Source organism: Mandrillus leucophaeus, unplaced genomic scaffold (genome assembly GCF_000951045.1).
Source record: "Mandrillus leucophaeus isolate KB7577 unplaced genomic scaffold, Mleu.le_1.0 Scaffold641, whole genome shotgun sequence".
NCBI classification, from domain to species: Eukaryota; Metazoa; Chordata; class Mammalia; order Primates; family Cercopithecidae; genus Mandrillus; species Mandrillus leucophaeus.
Genome location: NW_012106931.1, coordinates 612,183 through 622,927, shown reverse-complemented (window position 1 = coordinate 622,927; position 10,745 = coordinate 612,183). Strand labels below are relative to the sequence as shown.

The 10,745-nt window shown below is 42.5% G+C and overlaps 1 protein-coding gene across 4 annotated transcripts in view; it reads right to left on the bottom strand.

The window, feature by feature from the left end:
* The window catches only part of EXD2 (exonuclease 3'-5' domain containing 2), a 59,282-nt gene that overhangs the window by 39,212 nt on the left and 9,325 nt on the right, over positions 1–10,745 (bottom strand). For 2 of the 4 annotated variants that reach the window (XM_012000885.1, XM_012000886.1), the window contains exon 2: positions 1,732–2,111. The exons of 1 other annotated variant lie outside the window; for it this stretch is intronic. In XM_012000885.1, the coding sequence (XP_011856275.1) occupies positions 1,732–2,064 (333 nt within the window). In that variant the 5' untranslated portion in view covers positions 2,065–2,111. Of the gene's footprint in view, positions 1–1,731; positions 2,112–2,452; positions 2,709–7,565; positions 7,635–10,745 lie in introns of those variants that run through there. One more of the 4 variants, XM_012000887.1, reaches the window with a different exon arrangement.

The following is a 10,745-nucleotide window of genomic DNA, read 5'->3' as shown; positions in this document are numbered from 1 at the left end:
GTTAGCCAGGATGGTCTCGATCTCCTGACCTCGTGATCCACCCGTCTCGGCCTCCCAAAGTGCTGGGATTACAGGCTTGAGCCACTGCGCCCGGCCTGCTTAGGGACTCTTAATTACATTTCCTGGATAGAGCAAGATAAAGAGAATTAGGGGTGGAGACTGAAGATGTTATTAAACTGCTGCAATCTCATGATAAAACTTTAACAGATGAAGAGTTGCTTTTTGTGGATGAGCAAAGAAAGTGGTTTCTTGAGATGGAATCTACTCCTGGTAAAGATGCTGTGAACACTGCTGAAATGACAAGAAAAGATTTAGAATATTCCATAAACTTAGTTGATAAAGCAATGGCAGGGTTTCAGAGGACTGACTCCAATTTCGTAAGAAGTTCTACTGTGGGTAAAATGCTATCAAATAGCATCACATAGCAGAGAAAAATCTTTCATGAAAGAAGAGTCAATCAACGTGGCAAACTTTGTTGTCTTATTTTAAGAAACTGTCACAGGCACTCCAACCTTTAGCAATCACTAACCTGATCAGTCAGCAGTCGTCAATATCAAGCCAAGACCCTCCACCAGCAAAAAGATTACAACTTGCTGAAGGCTCAGATAATTTTTAACAATTTTTAGCAATAAACCATTTAAGTATGTACTTTTTAAAGATATAATGTTAATGCACACTTAATAAACTATAGTATAGTACAAATATAACTTTTTTTTTTCCCCCTGAGATAGGATCTCCCTCTGTCACTCAAGCTGAAGTGCAGTGATGTGTTCATAGCTCACTACAGCTTCAACCTCCTGGGCTCAAGCAATCCTCCTGCCTCAGTCCAAGTTGCTGGGACTACAGGTGGGTGTCACCACACCTGGCTAATTTCTCTTTTTGTAGAGATGGGGTCTTGCTATGCTGACCTGGCTGACTGGTATTAAACTCCTGGCCTCAACTGATTTTCCCCACCTTAGCCTACCAAAGTGCTGGGATTACAGTCACGAGCCACCACCACACTCAGCATAAGCATAACTTTTATATGCACTAGTAAACCAAAAAACTCATGTGACTCACTTTATTGCAACATTTGCTTTATTGCCATGGTCTAACATCGAACCTGCAATATCTCCAAGTTATGCCCATACTGTGAAAATTAAATGAGATGATGCAAGCAAAACATACAGTACATGGCTTAGAGTAAATGATGTTTCAAATGTTAACTGTTATCTTTTAAAATCCTAAGTAATAATTTCCATTTAAGTAGACTTCCTTATTTTCTCCATGGCATCCTAATGAAAACGCTACTACAAATATTAACTGTAGCTAATATTTCATGAACACTTACTACTACATGTTAACACTGTGCTGAATCCTTTCTAGGGGTTATTTGAACCCTTAGAAAAGCCACTGGAGGTAAGTACCATGATGTTCCTATTACAACCCAACCAACCAACCAAAGACTCAGAGAGGCTAAATAGCTTGCCCAAGTTCACAGAATAAGTGGGGAAAATAGAATTCATATAGGTTTGACTCCAGAATCCATAATTGTAAGTACTCCCCCATCCTGAGAGGAACAGCAGCTTTGTTTTCTCTGCTAAAATCTGCTTACAAGCAAGTTGAGAACAAGCTAATTCATTCTCCTTTAACCTTATTTTCTACTTGACTGTCCAAGGTCCCAGTTGGAAAAGCAGAAGTTGTTTTTTTTGTTTTTGTTTTTGTTTTTTTAACGTTTGCTTTTTAACTTACCCACTCACAGTCAATTCCAAGTACTGGAAAATCTTCTAATTCACTTCTAAGCAAGGGCTCGATTTGATCCCACTCTGCCTCCTGAGACACCGTCACCACCTTTGCTTTAAGGATCTGTTCCTCCCACGAGGATCTGGGGGCACTGGAGTGCAGCTGATCATCTTCTGGAGGGGGCAGCTCTCTACTGCCCAGCACTTTCTGCTGTGGCTGTGGGGTCACAGGGCTCGTTTTACTCCTTCGGCGGCGCTGGATGCCTTTCCAGAGGACAAACCCCCCTATAGCCACACCCAGAAGGGTAGTCACTGTCAAAGCCACAAAATTCTGTCTAGACATCTTCGACTTTTCTACTCTTTAGAAAAGCATATCACTAATCCCACAATCTGCAAAACAAATGGCAAAAATACATTTATATACAGAATATAAACCTTTACATAAACAAGTTTTCCTCTAAAAAAGTCCCATTTACAATATCCGTGCCCACAAACTGAAAGAACTGCTATAAATTTCCATGTGAAATAGTATAATAGTTTAATTTCTTCATCTTTATAATCTCTGTATTCCGTCTCTATCTCCATCCTCACCCCAGGAAATCTCCCTGCCCTCTGACAGTTCCCTAGGGCTCTCTTAATGACATAAAATCATATCAATCAAAACAACAGGCTATCTGCACAATGAAGTGTGATCTAGGAAAAAAAAAAAAAACAATAAGCTAGACTCTCACCTCTAACTGCTGATTAATGAATGAATTTTTTAGTTAATGGATCTTCTTCAAAGTATTTTGCATTTTAAACCTTTGATCACCTAACAGTTGAAGGAAAACTTTTGCTTCTCAATTAAAAAAAAATGTAATCCTCAGTCAGTTGGTAGGGAGATTTTTTTTGACTTCTCTGGAAGGTGGGGCAGCGAGGGAGTGGAGGAAACAGGCTTGAGTCAACACTTTCTGTTGCTCCAGAAGGCTCAGTAGTTCTTCATAGAAACTGATTCGGTTATCGTAGGGTAAGGCAGGGGGATATAAAAGAGAAAGGATAAGGAAAGAAAAAGAAAAAGGTAGAACTTAGAGAGATATCCAAGATGCATAGAAGGAGGTTGCAAACTGAAGTGTTCACAGCGCCAGGCAGGTTAATGTAAATAAATAAAGCAAGCCACAAAATAGTCCCTTTTTCGTTTTTCTATAACATGTGGCTTTCTCCATGTAGTTTCTGTTTTCCTATATGTGAGAAAGAAATGAGTATACAGCACTATTTCTGTACTATTAAAATAACAGTAAAAGTACAACAGTAAATAGTAAGTGGCCTGGTCAGGTGTGGTGGCTCATGCCTGTAATCCCAGGACTTTTGGAGGCCGAGGTAGGTGGATCACTTGAGATCAGGAGTTTGAGAGCAGCCTGGCTAATATGGTGAAACCCCATCTCTACTAAAATTACAAAAATTAGCCAGGCGTGGTGGTAGGCACCTGTAATCCCAGCTACTCAGGAAGCTGAGGCAGGAGAATCACTGGAACTTGGGAGGTGGAGGTTTCAGTGAGCCGAAACTACACCACTGCACTCCAGCCTGGACAATGAGAGTAAGACTCTGTCTCAAAAAACAAAAAAAGTAAATGGCCTTTGGTCTTAGGGCCAGGGAGAAAACATGGGGCAGCAACCATTCGGCACAAGCTGATGACCCTGTGCAGAAAGAAGGCCCAGAGTGGTCAAATACTTTGCTTATTTAAGAGAAGTCAGGAATCTGAATTTTATATGAAATGTCACCATTTTAAAATGCTGGCAATAAATTTACAGTTTTAAAAAATATTGTGCCAGCCAAACAAAAACACACTAGGCACCAGGCTACCCATCCGTGGCCTCTGGCCTAAAAGCTAAATTGCCCAAAGACAGAGCAATCAGCTGCACCCTGCCTACACTTCTCTATGGCTGAAGGTTACCCACTGAATGTATATGGTTTTTATTACTTTTTAAAAATTTCGTCAATAATAAAAAAAAATTTTTTTTTAATTGGAGGGAGTCTCGCTCTGTTGCCCAGACCTGAGTACAGTGGTGTGATCTCGGCTCACTGCAGTCTGAGTACAGTGGCGTGATCTTCGCTCACTGTAGTCTCTGCCTCCCAGGTTCAAGCGATTTTCCTGCCTCAGCCCCCCAAGCAGCTGTGACTACAGGGGTGTGCCACCACATCCAGCTAATTTGCATATTTTTAGTAGAGACAGGGTTTCACCATGTTGGCCAGGCTGGTCTTGAACTCCTGACCTCAAGTGATTCACCAGCCTCAGCCTCCCAAAGTGCTGTGATTACAGGTGTGAGCCACTGCACTGGGCCAAAAACAATTTCGTATTTACAACAACTTCTGGATTATAATCATGCCTATATAGATATGTGAGTATTAGAGAAGAAAAACTGAATCACAGCAATTATTACAGTAATAATGAAAAGTGGTAATAGCTATGCTGTTTTAAAAACATTTACTTTATTCCAGAAACTGTGCTAAGAATTTCATATGTTATTTTCTCCAGTGCTTTTATTGAAGAGGAAACTGAGGCTTAATGAGATTAAATAACTTGTGCAGAGAAACTTCTGATTAAAGTAATCTGAGAAGACATAAAAGTCCTTCCCTTTTCCACTCTAACCAATGCAAATGCTGGAGAAGCCACTGAAAAGATAAAAATGTAATACACAGGCCGGGCGCGGTGGCTCAAGCCTGTAATCCCAGCACTTTGGGAGGCCGAGACGCGTGGATCATGAGGTCAGGAGATCGAGACCATCCTGGCTAACACGGTGAAACCCCGTCTCTACTAAAAAATACAAAAAAAAAAAACTAGCCGGGTGAGGTGGCGGGCGCCTGTAGTCCCAGCTACTCGGGAGGCTGAGGCAGGAGAATGGCGTGGACCCGGGAGGTGGAGCTTGCAGTGAGCTGAGATCCGGCCACTGCACTCCAGCCTGGGAGACAGAGCGAGACTCCGTCTCAAAAAAAAAAAAAAAAAAAGTAATACACAGTTAAGCCCCCAAAAGAAAGAAAGAAATCATCATGTGCCAGAAAAGGAAGAGGAAACCCAAAGTGGGTGGAAGGTTGAGTGCAGTGGCTCATGCCTGTAATCCCAGCACTTTGGGAGGCCAAGGCAGGTGGATTGCTTGAGCCTAGGAGTTTGAGACCAGCCTGGGAAACATGGTGAAACCCTGTCTATACCAAAAATACAAAAAATTAGCTGGGTGCGGTGGCACATGCCTGAAGTATCAGCGACTTAGAGGGCTGAGGTGGGAGGATAGCTTGAGCTGAGGAGGTCAAGGCTACGGGGAGCTCTGATGGTGTGCCACTGCACCCACTGCACTCCAGCCTGGGTGACAGAGTGAGACGCTGTCTCAAAAAAAAAAATAAGTGGGTAGGTGGGAGATGAAGCTGGGCAGAGACCAGAACTCATATCAGACCCAGAGCTGGAGTTTATCAGCAACCCAGAGGCAGAACTCTAGGCCACAGGCCCAGGACACAGCTGGAATCCAGGAGAGTGCCACACTATCCACAAACCATAAGTATTTGCCCACCTTGGCCCGGGCAAGCCACCTGTCCCAGGCTAAAGGCATGAACAGAATCCCTCGAAAGAGGACAAATCCTCAGCTGGGTGCGGTGGCTCACACCTGTAATCCCAGCACTTTGGGAGGCCAAGGCGGGTGCACAGCTTGAGCCCAGGAGTTTGAGATCAGCCTGGCCAACACGGTGAAACACCATCTCTCTACTAAAAAGACAAAAATTAGCCAGGTGTGGTGGTGCACGCCTGTAATCCCAGCTACTCCAGAGGCTGAGGCATGAGAATTACTAGAACCTGGGAGGTGGAGATTGTAGTGAGCCAAGATCCAGCCACTGCGCTCCAACCTGGGCAATAGAGTGAAACTATGTCTCAAAAAACAAATAAAAAGAAAAAATTAATTAAAAAATAAAAGACAAATCTTCAAGCCTACACTTCTCTATGGCTCAAGCAGAAACAAGGTTCAAGTTCACATTATCCTCATAAAAGGGAAACCTAAGCCAATAAACTGAATTTAAACTGGTGCAGAACTGGTAAATTCTATTGGAACCAGGCACAGTCAATCACAACACACACACACACCCCACTCACTCCACGTCGGAAACATACAGGACTACCATGGAAGATCAGTCCCTCGAAGGGGCTCACAATGAATCACAACAAAACAAAACCCTAAAGCCGACAAAAATAGTGCACAGAGTCGTCAAATATTTCCATACCTGAGATCTGAAAAGGACTTTAAAGAATATTCAGAGATATTAATGAAAATAATAACCAAAACGAAGACAAAAGATGTACAATTCTAGATATGAAAAATAGTTATTAAAAATTTTTTAAAACTCAATACTCAATAGACAAGTTAAAATGTAGACCACACATACAGAGAGAGTTAACGAATTGAAGAAAAAAATCTGAGGAAGTCACCAGAATGTAGTAGACAGATAAAGAGGTAGAAAACATACAGAGGCCAGGCATGGTGGCTCACACCTGTAATCTCAATACTTTGGAAGGCGGAGGTGGGAGGATCACTTGAGCCCAGGAGTTCAAGACCAATCTGGGCAACATAATGAGATCCCATCTTTGCTAAAATTTTTTTTAAAACAGAAAGAATACACAACAAAGCAGAGACATGGCAAATGGACTGAGAAACTCCAGCATTCATGGAATAAAGATTTGGAATGTATGAAAAGGGCCAGATTTTGTACTATTCTCTGAGTCCCAAGCTGGATAAATTAAATCTACTCATAAAAAGACTCATATAAGAATGTTCATAGCAGTTACTTGTTTGTAACAGCCAAAATCTGGAAACAGCCTGTTGGCCTGACTGATGAATGCATGACTGCTGGTTCATTCATTGTCTGTCCATGAGAACAGGAGTCTTAACTGGCTTTGTTACCACCATATCCCCGGTGACTCAGCACAGAGTTGATGATACTCAGTAAATAGTTACTGAATGAATGAAATTCAGCTCAAGGTATTATATGTTAACATTTGTATGATAAATGTCTCTAATTCAATCACCAGATTACAACATTCTGTTTATTCAAATGAAAAAAAGTTTTTCCCCTTATCGAGCCTCGACGTTATAAGGAAGTAATATGGTTCACTACTGGGCTGGGAGCCAGAAAAAAAATCAAACTTTGATAACAGTTTACTCTGGGATCTAAGCTTTTCAATGCCTCACCAAATCTCATGAGTGAAACAAAATGTCATTCTTAAGTTTTTTATATAAATTAATTGAACATAAAACTACTTTTTTTGAGACAGAGTCTCACTCTGTTGTCCAGGCTAGACTGCAGTAGCACAATCACGGCTCACTGCAGCCTCAACCTCCCGGGCTCCCACTTCGGCCTCCTGAATAGCTGGGGGTACAGGTGCACGTCACCATGCTCAGCACATTTTTTGATTTCTTGTAGAGATGGGGGTCTCACTATGTTGCCCAGGCTGCTCTCAAACTCCTAGCCTCAACTGATCCTCCTGCCTCACCCTCCCAAAGTGCTCAGGTTATAGGTGTGAGCCAATATGCCCAGCTAAGTATCAATGGCTACCTAATGATAGTAGGATTATGAACAATTTTTATTTTTCAAATTTTATACGAATATGTACATATTTGTAATTAGAAAAATACACTCTTTTTAAACTGGTGCTCTTTAGAGATAGGCAAGTAAATATCCCACTTGACAAAACACATAATCATATTCTTGGAATAAATCATACTTTAATGAGTTAAATGATTATGTTTAAAGTGTTTGGAAAGTAGTATATGGTAGACAACACAAGCCCTAATGTCAAATAGCCTAGGTTTAAATCCAGCCTCTGTTACTCACTAGCTGTAGGAACTTAGGCAATTTACCAAACTTCGCTAAGCCTCAGTTTCCTCATCTGTGAGACAGGAATACCTATTATGTATGATTACTGTGAGGCTTAAGTAAAATTAATAAAATTCACCTAGTATATTGGCTAGAATATTAGGATTCTATAAATGTTAGCTATTACTACAAAACCACAGAACTTCTATTGAAGGAAATCAAAGAATCAGAGTTAAAATTTTGGAGTCAAGTTCAGCTCCCACCCAATTCAAGAATCCTTTCCATGATAATCCCAACAGATCATGACCTAGTCTCTGATTGAATACTTCCAGTATCTGAGTTCATCACCTTCAGAGGCAGTTTTTGTTGAAAGTCCTTGCGTTCTGTAAAAGCTGCCTACTCACAAATTGCCCTCTTTGATAGCCTCTGCAATGACAAGTGTTTACTCCCTCCTTAAAACCTGTTAAAGAGGTGAAGAGAGCTCTGAGATTCCCCTTATAGTCTTCCTGTGACCTGGCTTATAGACTCTCCTGGCCAAGGCCTTCTGCGCAGTTCCAACTTTGTGAATGTATCTCTTCAAATGTGGCATTTAGGTCTATACGCAATACTTGAGGCCAGGCATGATGGCTCAGGCCTGTAATTCCAGCACTTTGGGAGGCTGAGGTAGGTGGACTGCTTGAACCCCTCCCACCTCAACCCCCGAAGTAGCTAGTGCCAGGAGTTCAAGACCACCCAGGGCAACATGGCGAAATCCCATCTCTACTAAAAAAAAAAAAAAAAAATTTACAAAAAATTAGCCACGCATGGTGGCACACACCTATAGTCCCAGCTACTGAGGAGGCTGAGGTGGGACAATCACCTGAGCCTGGGAAGTCAAGGCTACAGTGAGCCGTGATCACGCCACTAAAGTCCAGCCTAGGCGACAGGAGTGAGACCCTGTCTCAAAAAAACAAACTTGAGACACGGGCTAACTGATGCAGGCTACAGTGACAGTATTACATCCCAGCAGCTGGACCCTATATTTTATTAATGCTGTATGAAATGATATATTTTTTCGTAACAGAATCTCATTGTTGGGTCATATAAAGTTTGCAGTAAATTAAAATTTACTGACGCCAAATCAGGTTCTCCATTTTAAATATTTGTAATTTATATTTTGCACTTAAATCAAAAATGCTTCTTCTAAATTTCATCTTGTCTGTTTCAGCCAAATGTTTCATATATTGAGGCCAATTTGCATCTTGATTATACTTCCCTCTCAAACATAATTTTATGTACAAAACTGAGGATCTGTTTTCAGAGAAAATAACATCTCCTAACATATGCTTTTATTAATTCATTTTTATTTGGAGAGGTTTTGTGAACTGCATGCTTTTTTTCTTTTCCAGCTAGAGGATTCATTCAGCAAACTTTTATATAACACATTATATAAGTCAGACACTGTGATAGACCCTGGGTAAAAAGAGTTGAAAGGCACAATTTGCCTTCAAAAAATTCATGATTTAGCCAAGGAAAAATATACATAATGAACAAGTTGCGAAGACTGAGCTAACACCGTCAGGTGAAGCACATACAGGTATACGCATGGCTTGGACTTGAGGAAAGAGTGGAGATATTGTTTTTATTTTTATTGTTTTGAGACAGGGCCTCACTTTGTCACCCAAGCTGGAGAGCCATGTCACAATCTCAGCTCACTGCACCCTTGACCTCCTGGGTTCAAGTGATCCTCCCACCTCAACTCCCGAAGTAGCTAGCACCAACCACAGGCGCATGACAGCACCCCAACTAACATTTTGCATTTTTAGTAGAAACGGGGTTTTGCTGAGTTGCCCAGGCTGGTCTCAAATTCCTGAGCTCCAACACCCCAGCTAATATTTTGTATTTTTGGTAGAAACAGGGTTTCACCAGGTTGCTCAGGCTGATCTTAAACTCCTGAGCTCAAGTGATCTGCCCACATCAACCTCCCGAAGTGCTAGGATTACAGGCATGAACCACCACACCTGGCCGAGTTTGGGTATATTATTAAGACAAAACACGGCTAGGTGTGGTGGCTCATGCCTGTAATCCCAGCACTTTGGGAGGCCGAGGCGGGTGGATCACCTGAGGTCAGGAGTTCAACACCAGCCTGACCAATATGGTGAAACCCCGTCTCTACCAAGAATTACAAAAATTAGCCAGGTGTGGTGGCATGCACCTGTAGTCTCAGTTACTCAGGAGGCTGAGGCAGGAGAATCGCTTGAACCTGGGAGGCGGAAGTTGCAGTGAGCCGAGACCGTGCCACTGCGCTCCAGCCTGGGCGACGGAGCAAGACTCTGTTTCAAAAAAAAAAAAAAAAAAAGAGAAAACACTTGCTGAGAGAGATAGTGTCTGAGACTGGCATTCAAACAGGAGCAAGAGTTCTCCAGGTGCAGGAGCCAGACAGGAGGAGGGCACTCCAGGTGGAGGGAATAGCTTGTGCACAAATGGGAAGGGCAGGAAGCACCACAGGATAGGTGAAACATTTAAACAAATGTAAAATGTAGGCGGGCGTGGTGGCTCACGCCTGTAATCCCAGTACTTCGGGCGGCCAAGGTGGGAGGATCACCTGAGATCAGGAGTTTGAGACCAGCCTAGCCAACATGGTGAAACTCCATCTTTAATAAAAATTCAAAAATTAGCCAGGCCTGGTGGCGTGTGCTTGTAGTACCAATTACTCAGGAGGCTGAGACATGAAAATCACTTGAATCGGGGAGGCAGAGGTTACAGTGAGCTGAGATCGCACCACTGCACTATAGCCTGGGGGACAGAGTAAGACTCAATCACAAAAACAGAAACAAACAAAAAAACCAAACGTAAGATGTACTATACATGTAAAATATGCACTAAATTTTTGAATACTTACATTTGAATACTTACCCCAGGCTGGAGTACAATGGTGCAATCTCAGCTCACTGCAACTTCTGCCTCCCGGGTTCAAGCAATTCTCCTGCCTTAGCCTCCTGAGTAGCTGGGACTACAGGCGCCCGACACCACACCCGGCTAATTTTTGTATTTTTAGTAGAGGCGGGGTTTCACCATGTTGGCCAGGCTGGTGTTGAACTCCTGACCTCAGGTGATCCACCCGCCTCGGCCTCCCAAAGTGCTGGGATTACAGGCGTGAGCCACCACGCCCAGCCAATACTTATGTTTTAAAAGAATGCTCCCGGCCAGGCACAGTGG